General features: G+C 36.1%; 1 protein-coding gene across 1 annotated transcript in view; it reads right to left on the reverse strand.

Moving 5' to 3' along the window:
* Positions 1-33: 33 nt before the first annotated feature.
* Positions 34-17954, reverse strand: part of LOC134002991 (receptor-type tyrosine-protein phosphatase H-like) — a 49780-nt gene continuing 31859 nt past the window's right edge. Inside the window, exons 21-28 of the mRNA XM_062442069.1 lie at positions 2703-2784; positions 2448-2538; positions 2270-2346; positions 1935-2069; positions 1565-1687; positions 1197-1357; positions 893-1028; positions 34-535 (exon numbers count right to left, since the gene is read on the reverse strand). Coding sequence (XP_062298053.1) covers positions 407-535; positions 893-1028; positions 1197-1357; positions 1565-1687; positions 1935-2069; positions 2270-2346; positions 2448-2538; positions 2703-2784 — 934 coding nt within the window. The 3' untranslated portion in view covers positions 34-406. The remainder of the gene's footprint in view (positions 536-892; positions 1029-1196; positions 1358-1564; positions 1688-1934; positions 2070-2269; positions 2347-2447; positions 2539-2702; positions 2785-17954) is intronic.

Below are 17954 nucleotides of genomic sequence, written 5' to 3' on the forward strand. Positions count from 1 at the left end.
TTTGTTACTAAAAATATTTTATTTCTTCCACGAATAGAAAATAATTTTCTCTCTACATTTCTTATTGTAATAAAGTCATTTGAAAACATTCTTTGGTCATTTGGAGTGTTATTTCATTACAGGATGATAATAATAATAATATTAATTATACACTATTAGCAGATGACACACAAAAAAATAAGTTAAATTTAAAAAAAAAAATATATATATATATATATATATATATATATATATATATATATATATATATATATATATATATATATATATCTGTCTTGAATCTTTCTTTTACAGTAAGGATATTTTAAAATACAAAACAGCATGAAGGCTTCAGAATGAGTTTTCATTAAGTGCATGAACGTTTCAGTGAAGAGCTAATCTCTTTTAGTTCAGGCATTTGAGCTGTTTAACGAAACTCTCGGAGTGCAGTGGCGTTGACATATATCATGTCCACATTCTCATATAAGTTTTCTTCAGGCTTCTCATGTGGCTGCAGACGGTCCATGATGCATTGGTGCAGGAAGACATACTGGGACTGCAAAGAAACAAACCAAAGTTGCCAGTCATGTGAAAAGCAGAACTCTTTGTAGTGAGAGAGCTAATACACACGTTGCATTGTGGCTAATACTTCCTTGTTTGCAGTAACACTACAGTAAACTGTGTAGATGTTTACAGTGTTGAATCAATATGTCTAGTTGAAATTTAACTGGAGCAGCATAAAAGCTTTTTTAGGTTTATTTCTAAGAGATTCAAATGAGCAACTACATGGAGATCTAAGCATAACTTTCCTATGTAACAGTGTACTGTAACAGTGTTTGTACTCTATCACTAGCTGGCATTAAATATCAAAAGAAGATCAGCTCAGCCCGAAGCAACTAAATGATCAGTTTACCTCTGTCTGCACCATGTGTGGTCGATTCAGTCTCATCTTGTGCACAAAGGCATTGATGCCCACTGCTTTCTCTCGCTCCAGCTGCTGAAGCAGCACATCCAAGGCAATAATAGTGCCTGTCCTCCCCACTCCAGCACTAACAGAGAGACAACAGTGAAAGGTAAGAAGTCAGTGACCAGGTGTAACGATCATAAGAGAATATTTTATGTATCATTTTAAAAGCAGGTGCATCATAATTGCAGTATGCTGCTGACATTCATCCAGGTTACTGAAGCTCAGGTTGAAACCAGTTCTCATTCTGTACCTGCAGTGAACCACAGTGGGTTCCCCAGTTCCCTCTGTCTTTATGTGCTGTCTGAACAGTTCTCTGAACTGGATCAGGACTTCAGTGCCCTGTGGGACTCCGTGGTCAGGCCAGGCGGTAAAGTGGAAATGTTTCACAGTGCGCTCTTCTGAGGTGTTCTTCTGTGAAGGAGATTCACATAAATAGGTTAGTTTGTTCAACGAGTATAGTGGCAAATGTACACAAAGCAAATGTACACAAATTCAACAGACTGAGTGGACACAGTCCTAATTTCAAGTCTCTTTGTTTAGCTTTGTCACTTGTAGATATATTAATAGTCAACCTATTTAGTTACATCTTTAAAATGTTTAAAATGAGTCGTTACATACATATTTCAGTGTAAATTCCCTCAAAGTCCAGTTGAACTCTTGCTGCTCAGATCTGTTGGTGACCTGCATCTCTCCGTAAAGGCAAGTCTCTCTGTCCGAGGGCCAGTATTGTTCACACTTAGTCTAGGAAATGGAAACATACAAAAACAAAATTTCAATCATAGATCTGTATCAGCTCTTTGTGGAACTGAAGAACCTTTGAAAATACTGAAATACAAGTAATTTTGTGCACAGTAAAACATGTTAATTGTTACCATTTAACAACTGATAAGCTGAGCAAATAATTCAAAACAGCTCATTGATTTTTTAAAGTTTACCCTTCCTTTATAATCTGGTAATAAACCCATCCCAAATCTTCCTGGACACTCACCCGTCTTCCCTCGGTGCAGTTGGTTACCATGACGATGCCTTTCACTCTTTGTTCCCAAATCATCCTCCAGAAATCATTGACTGTGGCAGGAAGAGGACCCTGAGTCGCAATGTACTCTCGGTTGTTCTTGTAGCCCTAAGAAGCAATTGTCAATGTTTATGTTGTATCCTTCTCTTGCTTTTTTATTTCCTGTAATGCTCAGCAGGATGTAAAACATAAATGTTGAAGCTTTTTAAATCAGTCCCTTTCAAGTGTTTTGTTTGACAGCTTGAGTCAATATTGATTGAGAAGTCTTACTGTATGATGGTATATTTCAGTTATCAAGTAATACATACTGGCATGTAACTGGCATTGATGTAGTCAGAGGCCCCAGTGGGATTCGATGTACTTAGCTTCACTCGACACCAGTCATCTAGGTTGAAAAAGCAGAAGATGGTTTAACTGTAATTCACCACAGCAGCTAGAACGAGTCAATGGATCTGTCATAGTTCAGCAGTGAGGGGACGAGCTTACATGGCAGAATGTTGCTGAAACGGTTTCTGGCCTTGTTCTCAGGCAGGAGCGCTACCTTTCGTATCTGCTCCGTGCCAACAGGAAGAAGTGTCTACAGGAAAGTTGGCAGATGACACAGCATGTGATTGACACAAAGGTTAACCAGAAAACAAATTGAACAGTTCCATGACTGTACAGACACAGTATTACAATACTGCACAGAAATAGGATAGAATAGAAGAGGAAGAACAAAGTACAATTAGTTTTTTAATGCACCTCATATTCCTCACTGAAACCTCTGTTCTCATCTGCACTTAAGTAGTAGAAGTGGTCTGGAAACTTTGTGACAGATATAGCTCTGAAAAAAATGAAACAGAACAAAAATGCACATTTTCACCATTGTATACCTTATTTAAGACGGTTGCATCCATACATGAATGTTTCAGGATAAAGACTGATATTAATCTAGGTCTACTACTATGATCTCATTCTTTTCTACATGCCTCTCATTTTGAAGAACAAATATAACTGACAGTGGTGGTAACATTATATAGAGACAGTTAAGATTGTACTTACTTGTTTTTTTTAGATTGTCGAGAACCCTCAATGAATTGTTTTTTTCTGCTGTGGGAAATAAGCAAAGAGATTCTTTGCTTGAGTCTGATTGACTACATTTTGCCAAAATAACTGAAGTAGTGTTGTCACTGAGTTTTCACCAACCTGATAATATCTGGTCTTTTAAGCAAAATGAAGACCATTAGAAAGACCAGAACACCAAAAAGCAGGACAGCAATCACTGACCCTGCAATGACTCCTACAGGGAACAAAATCTGGATGAAATGCTTTGTAACATACAGTACAGTAATAAGATACTCAACACAGCCAAGCATCACAGTCACATTATCTTTTCTCCACTAGGGTGACTTTTGCAGTGAAAAAAAATAAGAGACTACTGTTTAAAATGTACATCGGGAAAATATAGGTTAATATTAGGGGTGTGACGATACACTCAGCTCACGAGACGAGACGAGATATTGGGTTCACGAGATCGAGACGAGATTTTAACTATATTTTTAAGAAAACTTCAATGAGGAAATACATGACTTGTTTGAACTAATCAGCTTGTAATGAATCACTTTTTTTCTGCTTTCTAAATATATAATTATCATATGCAGTATGCAGCACTGTAAAAGGTTTCCCCATATAGATATTTTATAGATGGATCATTTTGGTATTTATGGAATTAACAACCATATATACAAAAGTTAGATACAATCACAAATACCAAAAAGTAAATTGTAAAGAGTAGAAACAATTCTAATATTTAAATATAAATTAAATAAAGAATCCAATTATCACAAATTATAACATATTGCTAATAAAAAAACACAGGAATAAAAGCGAATAGCGAATTGGTAGTCTGACTCATTTTACTTTTTGCATCATTAGGCTTCCACAGCGGCGCTAGATTCCCTGCTCCTCCTACCTCAGGCTCTCAGTGTAGAGACCTGAGGTCAATTTACCACTGCTCCTCAACTCCTCTCCCACTTCTGACTGAGATCTTCTCAACAGGTAGAAGCTGCAACAAGGTTAATGATCCACACGTGACATTATATGAAGAAGACATGACGTGCGAATGATCGATAGAAAACCGATCGTCTTTTTTTAAATTTTTTTTTTTATTATAGCTTTGCGAGACAAAATTCACGTCTACGAGAAATATCATCGCGTTTCGTCTCGCACCACGAGATCTCGTCACACCCCTAGTTAATATGTTCACTTGACTCACCACTTGGATCAGTCTGGCATTGGAAAACATACGGTGTACAACTCATCACATTCTCAGACAGTAGAGCTATAGACACCTCATATGATTTTGCAGGTAGGAATCCAGGTATTGTGATCTTCTGTGTCTCATTATCATACTTTTCTGTCTTCCCAGTCACATTCACCTCCACTTCAGTCCACAAACCCTTCGGTTTATCAAAGACGATAAGGATGGAGTAGCCAGCTGCAACGTTCTCACATCGAGCTTTTACATCTGCAGGAGCTGAGTGAAAACAAGTGGAAAGATGCCTTTACAGTCACAAACAACATATACCAGCAGGTCACAGTGTCAAAATGTGATTTAGCAAAAAAATTCACACAAAAAAAACACAAATTCAAGCATACATTCATTCTATACATATTTGATGAACATGAAACCAAAATCTGCACTCCACTGCAAAACATTAAACATTAAATTTGTATAGTTCAATAATAAGTCATTCCATTATGATATTTTCTCAACAGCAGTAATATTCAGTGAGCAGCACCCATGTGTTAATAACAAGCTGGAAATCAGATATTGTTACAGAGCTCTGTCCTGACAGTTGTTGTGAGGCTTTATAAGAGGAAACACATCTTACCAGCGACTGCAGTTATGTTTACTCCACTGCTTCTGACATTTTCAAACACAGTGAAGAGACTGAAGTCATATTTAGTCCCACTTGTGAGTCCTGATACAGTGTGTGTCACTTTATCTTTCTCTGGTGCAGTGAAATGTGTCTCACTTCCATTGAACACAAGTGTATAGTTGAGGATGTCATTCACTTTGTTCCACTGCAGAGTTATACTGGTCTCATTTTGTCCAGTTGATTTAAAGTTGTCTGTGTTACGAGGAGCTAGGATGTAAAGAGACATAGAGAAGAAACTGAAACAACATTTGATTTTAAGAAACGACAGCTTACACCTGACAAAATATTGTGTATTGTATAACTTTTAAAAACAAATAATGAATTGCATTAAATTACATTAGTAGCCTCAGGCAAACTATTAAGTGAGCAACACCCATCTATTAATGAGATATTTTAAATAACATATTGTTACAGAACTCTGTCCTTGGTCTTGTTGTGGGGCTTTATAAGAGGAAACACATCTTACCAGCGACTGCAGTTATGTTTACTCCACTGCTTCTGACATTTTCAAACACAGTGAAGAGACTGAAGTCATATTTAGTCCCATTTGTGAGTCCTGGTTGAGTGTGTGTCAGAGTATCTCCCTCTGGTGCAGTGAAATGTGTCTCACGTCCATTGAACACAAGTGTATAGTTGAGGATGTCATTCACTTTGTTCCACTGCAGAGTTATACTGGTCTCATTTTGTCCAGTTGATTTAAACTCCTCTGCGTTACGAGGAGCTAGGATGTAAAGAGACATAGAGAAGAAACTGAAAGAAAATTTGATTTAACCCTTACATACTATTCAGGGTCTAATTTGACCCATTTTTGTACATGAACAAAAAAAAAACGTTAAAACTTTTATTTTTAGCTAGAAATTTTAAGATTTATCTTAAGGTGACCCTGAATATACAAAAACGGAAATATTTTACAACTTTCTAAACATGTTTTAGTGCAGATAATGCACAAAATTACACATAAAATTATGTATAGAGACTAATTATGAGGGGATACTGTGAAATGCTTGAATATGAACAGTATGTAAAGGTTAAAACAATAATATGACATACACAGCAAAATGTTGTGTTTTCTGTAACTTTTCAAAAATGTTTCATTCAATCTCAGTATTTTATCAAACACAGTCAAAAATACTAAGTGAACTCTGTCCTTGGTCTTGTTGTGGGGATTTATAAGAGGAAACACATCTTACCAGTGACTGCAGTTAGGTTTACTCCACTGCTTCTGACATTTTCAAACACAGTGAAGAGACTGAAGTCATATTTAGTCCCATTTGTGAGTCCTGGTTGAGTGTGTGTCAGAGTATCTCCCTCTGGTGCAGTGAAATGTGTCTCACTTCCATTGAACACAAGTGTATAGTTGAGGATGTCATTCACTTTGTTCCACTGCAGAGTTATACTGGTCTCATTTTGTCCAGTTGATTTAAAGCCGTCTGCGTTACGAGGAGCTAGGATGTAAAGAGACATAGAGAAGAAACTGAAACAAAATTTGATTTTAATGAACGACAGCTTACACCTGACAAAATATTGTGTATTGTATAACTTTTAAAAACAAATAATGAATTGCATTAAATTACATTAGTAGCCTCAGGCAAACTATTAAGTGAGCAAAACCCATCTATTAATGAGATATTTTAAATAACATATTGTTACAGAACTCTGTCCTTGGTTTTGTTGTGGGGCTTTATAAGAGGAAGCACATCTTACCAGTGACTGCAGTTAGGTTTATTCCACTGCTTTTGACATTTTCAAACACAGTGAAGAGACTGATGTCATATTTAGTCCCATTTGTGAGTCCTGGTTGAGTGTGTGTCAGAGTATCTCCCTCTGGTGCAGTGAAATGTGTCTCACTTCCATTGAACACAAGTGTATAGTTGAGGATGTCATTCACTTTGTTCCACTGCAGAGTTATACTGGTCTCATTTTGTCCAGTTGATTTAAAGCCGTCTGCGTTACGAGGAGCTAGGATGTAAAGAGACATAGAGAAGAAAACTGTAACGAAGTTTGATTTAACCCTTACATGCTATTCAGGGTCTAAATTGACCCATTTTTTGTACATAAAAAGAAAAAACAAACTTTAAAACTTTTCTTTTTAGCTAGAAATTTTAAGATTTATCTTAAGGTGACCCTGAATATACAAAAATGGAAATATTTTACAACTTTCTAAACATGTTTTAGTGCAGATAATGCACAAAATTATGTATAGAGACTAATTATGAGGGGGATACTGTGAAATGCTTGAATATGAACAGTATGTAAAGGTTAAAACAATAATATGACATACACAGCAAAATGTTGTGTTTTCTGTAACTTTTCAAAAATGTTTCATTCAATTTCAGTATTTTATCAAACACAGTCAAAAATACTAAGTGAACTCTGTCCTTGGTCTTGTTGTGGGGCTTTATAAGAGGAAACACATCTTACCAGTGACTGCAGTTAGGTTTACTCCACTGCTTCTGACATTGTCAAACACAGTGAAGAGACTGAAGTCATATTTAGTCGCATTTGTGAGTCCTGGTTGAGTGTGTGTCAGAGTATCTCCCTCTGGTGCAGTGAAATGTGTCTCACGTCCATTGAACACAAGTGTATAGTTGAGGATGTCATTCACTTTGTTCCACTGCAGAGTTATACTGGTCTCATTTTGTCCAGTTGATTTAAACTCCTCTGCGTTACGAGGAGCTAGGATGTAAAGAGACATAGAGAAGAAACTGAAAGAAAATTTGATTTAACCCTTACATTCTATTCAGGGTCTAAATTGACCCATTTTTTGTACATAAAAAGAAAAAACAAACATTAAAACTTTTCTTTTTAGCTAGAAATTTTAAGATTTATCTTAAGGTGACCCTGAATATACAAAAATGGAAATATTTTACAACTTTCTAAACATGTTTTAGTGCAGATAATGCACAAAATTACACACAAAATTATGTATAGAGACTAATTATGAGGGGATACTGTGAAATGCTTGAATATAAACAGTATGTAAAGGTTAAAACAATAACATGACATACACAGCAAAATGTTGTGTTTTCTGTAACTTTTCAAAAATGTTTCATTCAATCTCAGTATTTTATCAAACACAGTCAAAAATACTAAGTGAACTCTGTCCTTGGTCTTGTTGTGGGGCTTTATAAGAGGAAACACATCTTACCAGTGACTGCAGTTAGGTTTACTCCACTGCTTCTGACATTTTCAAACACAGTGAAGAGACTGAAGTCATATTTAGTCCCATTTGTGAGTCCTGGTTGAGTGTGTGTCAGAGTATCTCCCTCTGGTGCAGTGAAATGTGTCTCACATCCATTGAACACAAGTGTATAGTTGAGGATGTCATTCACTTTGTTCCACTGCAGAGTTATACTGGTCTCATTTTGTCCAGTTGATTTGAAGCCGTCTGCGTTACGAGGAGCTAGGATGTAAAGAGACATAGAGAAGAAACTGAAACAAAATTTGATTTTAAAGAACGACAGCTTACACCTGACAAAATATTGTGTATTGTATAACTTTTAAAAACAAATAATGAATTGCATTAAATTACATTAGTAGCCTCAGGCAAACTATTAAGTGAGCAAAACCCATCTATTAATGAGATATTTTAAATAACATATTGTTACAGAACTCTGTCCTTGGTTTTGTTGTGGGGCTTTATAAGAGGAAGCACATCTTACCAGTGACTGCAGTTAGGTTTATTCCACTGCTTTTGACATTTTCAAACACAGTGAAGAGACTGATGTCATATTTAGTCCCATTTGTGAGTCCTGGTTGAGTGTGTGTCAGAGTATCTCCCTCTGGTGCAGTGAAATGTGTCTCACTTCCATTGAACACAAGTGTATAGTTGAGGATGTCATTCACTTTGTTCCACTGCAGAGTTATACTGGTCTCATTTTGTCCAGTTGATTTAAAGCCGTCTGCGTTACGAGGAGCTAGGATGTAAAGAGACATAGAGAAGAAAACTGTAACGAAGTTTGATTTAACCCTTACATGCTATTCAGGGTCTAAATTGACCCATTTTTTGTACATAAAAAGAAAAAACAAACTTTAAAACTTTTCTTTTTAGCTAGAAATTTTAAGATTTATCTTAAGGTGACCCTGAATATACAAAAATGGAAATATTTTACAACTTTCTAAACATGTTTTAGTGCAGATAATGCACAAAATTATGTATAGAGACTAATTATGAGGGGGATACTGTGAAATGCTTGAATATGAACAGTATGTAAAGGTTAAAACAATAACATGACATACACAGCAAAATGTTGTGTTTTCTGTAACTTTTCAAAAATGTTTCATTCAATTTCAGTATTTTATCAAACACAGTCAAAAATACTAAGTGAACTCTGTCCTTGGTCTTGTTGTGGGGCTTTATAAGAGGAAACACATCTTACCAGTGACTGCAGTTAGGTTTACTCCACTGCTTCTGACATTGTCAAACACAGTGAAGAGACTGAAGTCATATTTAGTCGCATTTGTGAGTCCTGGTTGAGTGTGTGTCAGAGTATCTCCCTCTGGTGCAGTGAAATGTGTCTCACGTCCATTGAACACAAGTGTATAGTTGAGGATGTCATTCACTTTGTTCCACTGCAGAGTTATACTGGTCTCATTTTGTCCAGTTGATTTAAACTCCTCTGCGTTACGAGGAGCTAGGATGTAAAGAGACATAGAGAAGAAACTGAAAGAAAATTTGATTTAACCCTTACATTCTATTCAGGGTCTAAATTGACCCATTTTTTGTACATAAAAAGAAAAAACAAACATTAAAACTTTTCTTTTTAGCTAGAAATTTTAAGATTTATCTTAAGGTGACCCTGAATATACAAAAATGGAAATATTTTACAACTTTCTAAACATGTTTTAGTGCAGATAATGCACAAAATTACACACAAAATTATGTATAGAGACTAATTATGAGGGGATACTGTGAAATGCTTGAATATAAACAGTATGTAAAGGTTAAAACAATAACATGACATACACAGCAAAATGTTGTGTTTTCTGTAACTTTTCAAAAATGTTTCATTCAATCTCAGTATTTTATCAAACACAGTCAAAAATACTAAGTGAACTCTGTCCTTGGTCTTGTTGTGGGGCTTTATAAGAGGAAACACATCTTACCAGTGACTGCAGTTAGGTTTACTCCACTGCTTCTGACATTTTCAAACACAGTGAAGAGACTGAAGTCATATTTAGTCCCATTTGTGAGTCCTGGTTGAGTGTGTGTCAGAGTATCTCCCTCTGGTGCAGTGAAATGTGTCTCACATCCATTGAACACAAGTGTATAGTTGAGGATGTCATTCACTTTGTTCCACTGCAGAGTTATACTGGTCTCATTTTGTCCAGTTGATTTGAAGCCGTCTGCGTTACGAGGAGCTAGGATGTAAAGAGACATAGAGAAGAAACTGAAACAAAATTTGATTTTAAAGAACGACAGCTTACACCTGACAAAATATTGTGTATTGTATAACTTTTAAAAACAAATAATGAATTGCATTAAATTACATTAGTAGCCTCAGGCAAACTATTAAGTGAGCAAAACCCATCTATTAATGAGATATTTTAAATAACATATTGTTACAGAACTCTGTCCTTGGTTTTGTTGTGGGGCTTTATAAGAGGAAGCACATCTTACCAGTGACTGCAGTTAGGTTTATTCCACTGCTTTTGACATTTTCAAACACAGTGAAGAGACTGATGTCATATTTAGTCCCATTTGTGAGTCCTGGTTGAGTGTGTGTCAGAGTATCTCCCTCTGGTGCAGTGAAATGTGTCTCACTTCCATTGAACACAAGTGTATAGTTGAGGATGTCATTCACTTTGTTCCACTGCAGAGTTATACTGGTCTCACTTTGTCCAGTTGATTTAAAGCCGTCTGCGTTACGAGGAGCTAGGATGTAAAGAGACATAGAGAAGAAACTGAAACAACATTTGATTTAACCCTTACATGCTATTCAGGGTCTAAATTGACCCATTTGTTGTACATAAAAAGAAAAAACAAACTTTAAAACTTTTCTTTTTAGCTAGAAATTTTAAGATTTATCTTAAGGTGACCCTGAATATACAAAAATGGAAATATTTTACAACTTTCTAAACATGTTTTAGTGCAGATAATGCACAAAATTATGTATAGAGACTAATTATGAGGGGGATACTGTGAAATGCTTGAATATGAACAGTATGTAAAGGTTAAAACAATAACATGACATACACAGCAAAATGTTGTGTTTTCTGTAACTTTTCAAAAATGTTTCATTCAATTTCAGTATTTTATCAAACACAGTCAAAAATACTAAGTGAACTCTGTCCTTGGTCTTGTTGTGGGGCTTTATAAGAGGAAACACATATTACCAGTGACTGCAGTTAGGTTTACTCCACTGCTTCTGACATTTTCAAACACAGTGAAGAGACTGAAGTCATATTTAGTCCCATTTGTGAGTCCTGGTTGAGTGTGTGTCAGAGTATCTCCCTCTGGTGCAGTGAAATGTGTCTCACTTCCATTGAACACAAGTGTATAGTTGAGGATGTCATTCACTTTTTTCCACTGCAGAGTTATACTGGTCTCATTTTGTCCAGTTGATTTGAAGCCGTCTGCGTTACGAGGAGCTAGGATGTAAAGAGACATAGAGAAGAAACTGAAACAAAATTTGATTTTAAAGAACGACAGCTTACACCTGACAAAATATTGTGTATTGTATAACTTTTAAAAACAAATAATGAATTGCATTAAATTACATTAGTAGCCTCAGGCAAACTATTAAGTGAGCAAAACCCATCTATTAATGAGATATTTTAAATAAAATATTGTTACAGAACTCTGTCCTTGGTTTTGTTGTGGGGCTTTATAAGAGGAAGCACATCTTACCAGTGACTGCAGTTAGGTTTATTCCACTGCTTTTGACATTTTCAAACACAGTGAAGAGACTGATGTCATATTTAGTCCCACTTGTCAGTCCTGATACAGTGTATGTCACATTATCTTCCCGTAATGCAGTGACATTTATCTCACTTCCATTGAACACAAGTGTATAGTTGAGGATGTCATTCACTTTGTTCCACTGCAGAGTTATACTGGTCTCATTTTGTCCAGTTGATTTAAACTCCTCTGCGTTACGAGGAGCTAGGATGTACATGAATGTGGAGAAGAAACTTTAACCAAATGACACTTTGTTCCACTGCAAAGTTATGTTGGTTGCACTTTTTCTAACTGATTTAAACTGTTTTACATTAAAATGTGCTAGAATATAAATAGACAGTAATCCTTGTGAATACATATCACCATGTCTCTATATAAGCTACTGCAAGTTTTATTTTGTTTAACTGATAAATGGGAGAGAATGCATAACCAGAAAATAGAAGTACAAGTTAATACAGCTGCTTATCTTTGATTTGCATGTCACAGGCAAAATTATTCCAAATGTAAACTCAAACATCACCTACCAGTGGCTGCAGAAATATTGACTCCAGTGCTGTTGACTCCATTGTCCGATGTGAGGAGCAAAAAATCATATTTTTTCCCAGTACTCAAATCATTGACTTCATGTGTAACTCTCTCTATCTCTTTAGAAGTTTCATTGATAACGTCCTCTTTGTCAATGCCATTGTTAACATACTTCAGGAAGTATGTTGAGATGTGATTAACCCTTAGATGTATGACCTACCTTTACCTACACTCTTCCATGAGTGGGGTCAAAAATGACCCCAATTACAATTAATGCGTTTTATGCTGTAAACTTAAGAAATGTATTTCATTTTGGTTAAAGATGATGATTTGTATTATATTTTGGTCAACAAAAGAATTATTGGTAATTTATCACTTTTTTATAACATTTTTATCCCAGCTTTTAAAAAGGTCAAAAACGGTTAACATCCAAAAAGTATCCCAATTAGAATCAATGCATTTAATGTAATATTATAACACAAGAATGATTTCATGTTTTCCATGCTATCACAACTTCAACATTCATTATTTGTGTATCCGTCTGTCTGTCTATGCATGTACACACACGCGTCTTCTCACTGTGAGCAGCTGTTACAAACTACTTGTTTCTGGCTGTGAGCACTGCACACAGGGTCACTGCATTTCCAACAACTATTGGTGGCTTTGCACACATCTTACACCTCTTTCTCTTCTGTTGGCCCTGTCATAACCCTAACCCTAACCATCATAGTGAGAGTCTGCTTCTCTACATAACAAATACAGTAATGTTAGCTATCTTAGTTAGCTAGTGTTAGCTTACTAGAAAGTAATTTGATAATAATAATAATAATAATAATAATAATAATAATAATAATAATAATAATAATAATAATAATAATAATAATAATAATAAAAATAGGTGCGATTTATATAGCACCTTTCACATATCCAAGGACGCTTTACAATTTGATGATGATAACACAACACTATATCACACAAAAATCATGTATGTGGAAATTAACCTTGTTCCACCTCAGAGTTATACTGCTCTCATTTTGGGTCACTACCTCGACTTTCTGCACATTTTCAGGAGCTAAAAAGACAAAAAGTTTTTCGAAGCTCACAAGTCAGACATATAACCACCAAATATTAAGGAAAGCAGTTCGTACTTACGTGGCTTAGTTGTTGTTGTTGTTGTTGTGGTTGTTGTTGTTGTTGTTGTTGTTGTTGTCGTCGTCAGCATTCTTGTTTGTGTTGTTGCTTTTCTTGTACCTGGTGTGGATGTTGCGGTGGAGTTAGTGGCACCCTGAAAACAGAACAGCAACAGAATAATTAAGTTACAGCAAGATGGACCTCATTCCAAATATGTGAAGTTTAATTTCATAAAGTGTTTCGCTTATTGAATCTGCACCATTGACAGAAGACATGAAAAAGGGACATTCTGTTTTCTATTTGCATTTCCATTTCCTTGTTGCTTTACCAGGAGGGACACTGAACATGGAAATGAAAAGGGGAAATGACTCTGCAAATCCATTTTTGAATAGGATAAGGGACAAGCAACAAGGAAATGGAAATGGAAATGCAAATACAAAACAGAATGTCCCTTTTAAATGCCTAATTAAAAGTTGAATTCTTAATTCACTTTGCAAATTCACTTATTTATTTATGTTGTTATAACTGCATTTTATAAATTATTTTGAAATTCAGTCATTTATTTGGGAATTAATTCATGTATTTTCCAAATGGTGTTTTAAATAACTTTAAAGTTACTTATTTAAATCCCTTTTTATAATTCCTCTTTAATTGTGAAATTAGTTATTAATGATAATGAAATGATTAATGAAATGCTTTTTTCCTTTAAAGATTTTGTTGGCATAGAGGCCTGTAATTATCAGTACACCAACAGGAAACATGGGAGAGAGAGGGGGGTGTGTGACATGCAGCAAAGGACCACCGATCGGGATTCGAACCGGGGTTGGCTAAGTATATATACATATATTCAGTCATTTATTTGGGAATTAATTCATGTATTTTCCAAATGGTGTTTTAAATATCTTTTTAAGGTTACTTTAGTAAATCCCTTTTTATAATTCCTCTTTTTAATTGTGAAATTAGTTATTAATTAATGAATAGTTTTTTTCCTTTTTCAGTAGCCCTTCTGGTCCTCCACAATTAAATTCCATTGTTACTGATATGTATGTATAAATTCCAGAATTTTAGGATAACCTTCTGTTGAATAAAGGTACACTATCTGATCACTATCAAAGTGGAAAGTGAGAAAAAACTTACCCAAAGTAGACTCAGGAAGACACACAGCAGCAAGTGGTCTGAGGTGATTTTGAAAGATAAATGCCTCATCATTGTAATGTTTTAGTAAGCTGCAGACATACTATAAACTTGTTAAATTCCTTTGTTTTGCCGGTCCGAGCTGAACTTCAGGTTTCTATTTTCAGTGCTGCCACTTGTGTGTTGACCAAACCAACAGCACTTCAGGTTGGCAAACAATGCCTTTGAGCCCAAGCTGACGCAGTCCAATATTAACTTTATTTCAGAGGTGTTGACTTTTAATTCTTAACCATCTCCTCCTCTTGTAACTGCTGGTCTGAGCTCATATTGGCTATGGACTAAGTAAATAACTGCTTCTCAATTTTGGCCTTGTACAACCACAGAGACCTTTGCCCCGCCTCATTGTGTGCCACATGTCAAAGGTACAGATCAGTGCATCTGTTTTACATGTTTATTAGTGTGAATAGCTCCATATCTGCTGTATGTTTGTCATTACAAGTTTCATGTTCATCACTGCACCTTTATAATGTGTAAACAAACATTTTCTTTTCACTTGCAATGAACCCAGGAAAATATCTCAAAAGCCCCTTGACTAATCTACAATTATTTGTATTTCAAAATGATTGTTTTAATGATTTCTAACTTCAAATCGCTGTAGAACCCCTTAAACTGGACTGGTTGCACAGGATATATATTTTCTTTAGATTGTCTCAGTAGGCTGTGATATTTATAACTTTCTTGTGGTTGTGATCTATAAGGAACTATGAACAGAAAACATCAACTAACGCTTAGGACATTACAGCGTTTCAGATTACAGATCAATAAAAGTGCTGGTCTATTTATATTTCTTTTATTTAACTAATATTGGGCTCTTGCGGTGCCAGTCTATTTGCTGGTTGCAATAACAATTGTTGCAGTGATGCTGTTTGGAGTAAACTTGAACAACAAGGCTCTTCTCGACTCTGTAGACAACATCACAGGTGACGTACTGCTTCAACTCTGTGTGTGTAGTTTAATATCCATAGGAGTACTATTGTTACTACCACTGATGCTGTGAATGCTAATAATGAGAACTTTATTTGTAAAGTACCTTTCCATACAAGAAATGAAATGTAGCTAAAAGTGCTTTACAATAAAATAAATTACATACACCAAGTGCTTCATATTAAATGGCCTAAACGGAGCAATGTAATATGAATGTTAATGTAATCAGCTGTTCACATCACCTGGTCACATCTTACCAATAGCATTGTACCTTCTTTGTCAGCCTATCGTATTGCAGCTGTCTTTTTAAATGTTCTCCTTCCCTGCTCAGGTGTGTTATTGATGCTGTTTTGTGAGACCCACCACCTCCCCATCACCACCCAGTCTTCACAGTCATCAATGCATCACTTCATCAACCTCATCAGTCTGATCAGTCTCAGTAGAAACCAGATTGAAGTCGATTGTCACATCATCCAAACCAGTTGAGCCAGATGGCCGCCCACTTATAGCCCAGTTCTGCCTGAGGTTCTCCCTGTCATCATCCCTGTCATCAGCCACCACCAGGGTCTGGACTCCATGGGGGGACTTATCTTGATGCTGCTCAGGACTGACGTCCTTCGATTCAAAATCTCTCTTCAGAGTACAAGTGCCGAAGAATTTAACAATACCTAGTCATTAATATCATCTGTATAATAAACAACTCTTTAACTTCATTCTCTATAAACCATATTGTGAATGTAGAATGGGTGAAACATTCGCAGGGTTGGGATGATGATGATATGGATGCAAATACTGTGAGTAATAGAAGAAGAAAAGGAGTAAGAGGAGAAGTGCAGGAGAAGAGACAGCACAGTGAGTGACGGAAAGAGAATGGAAAGTCATAATAATGTTTGGGAAAGGAACGGGTCAACAAAGCAGGAAAGCTAAGGAATGGAAATATCACATTCGAGCCTTGAGGAGGTCCTGTATATCTAAAAGCTGACCAACATGTCTGTTAACTAAAATAGAACGCTGGTATACTGTGAGCGGGGTGATGAGATGCAAACTTTACATAATATGCTAGAGGTGAAACAATAAAGTTGTATATCTGTATCCAGGTTTTTCCCCTCCTCACTGCTGATTCACATTCCTGTTCACTGGGGGCGATGCTGCAGAGCTTTGCGCACTACCACAGTACAGAATAAGAGAGTGCTCCCATGATACTTGCTGCTGTTTACATCCAGCATTTGCTCACTTCAAGATCAGAGCCTCTCCATGTGAGAAGGACACTGTCTTTTGTCAACACCTTGGGGTACATGTCGGTCGTGAGCCAATTCATCTGTGACTCAGGCTGCAACATACTGAGTGTTGAAAAGTGTTGTGTGAGCAGCACATTCCAGCAGGATTTATGGGAATCGTCTTTCAAAGGAAGAGAGATGGAGGATGAACTGAATGGACAGTACTGGGTTATTGGTAAGTTAATGCAATGGAAGAATGGGAGAGACCCAAGAGATTATATGCATAAAGAATTAAAATAATAATAGTTCTACACTTTCATTTAAAAAAATCTAACCGACAGTGTCCAACCATATGTCAGTCTTTTTCCGTGTAATTGAGTTTGCTCAGGTGTCATGGCGGCCCAGAATCACCATGACAACCGAGCTGGTGACAACATGGAACCCCAGAATCACCATGACAACCGAGCTGGATACAACATGGAACCCCAGAATCACCATGACAACCGAACAAACCCCAGAGATGTGGGGGGGGGGGGGGGGGGGGACTCATGCTACAATTAGCTATCATTTTCTTTATTGATAAATTGTTTACTTGCTTGGTAAATAAAATTATCAGAACATGGAAAAAAAATGTCAATCACTGTTTCCCAAAACCCCCAAAATGTTGACATTTTTCTTCTTTAAAATAACTCAGAACTATTGATTAATTATCAACAGGGTTGACGACTAATTTAATAGTTGGCAACTAATTGATTCTAATTGTTGCAGCTCTAAAGTTGACTTAAAGGTAAAATATCTTCGTCAAACTACTGTTTCCAATGTCAAGAATTACTTTTCAGATTAAAATTATATGAAACAAATAAATCTATATACGTTTTTACATAGCAGGAATTTTCTGTTCATTTTCATTGGTTCCAGCAGCATCTGGTTCACAGCCAGTATGTAAATGTGCACCCATAGATGATGTGTGTATTTTTTGTGTGTATTTTGCAACACGTTATTGCTTGGTCATTCCTGCCAGTTCTAAGGAATAGCTACACATTGCAGAAGGCCTGTTGATGCCTTTCACGATACATATTCATTTTCAATTACCAACTGAGAACACATTACACTACAATCTTTACTATTAACATTTAATGGTTTTCTCTGATGCTGTGTTAATTCTCTCATCTCTTTCTTA

The sequence above is a fragment of the Scomber scombrus genome, chromosome 21, assembly GCF_963691925.1.
Source record: "Scomber scombrus chromosome 21, fScoSco1.1, whole genome shotgun sequence".
Lineage (NCBI taxonomy): Eukaryota > Metazoa > Chordata > Actinopteri > Scombriformes > Scombridae > Scomber > Scomber scombrus.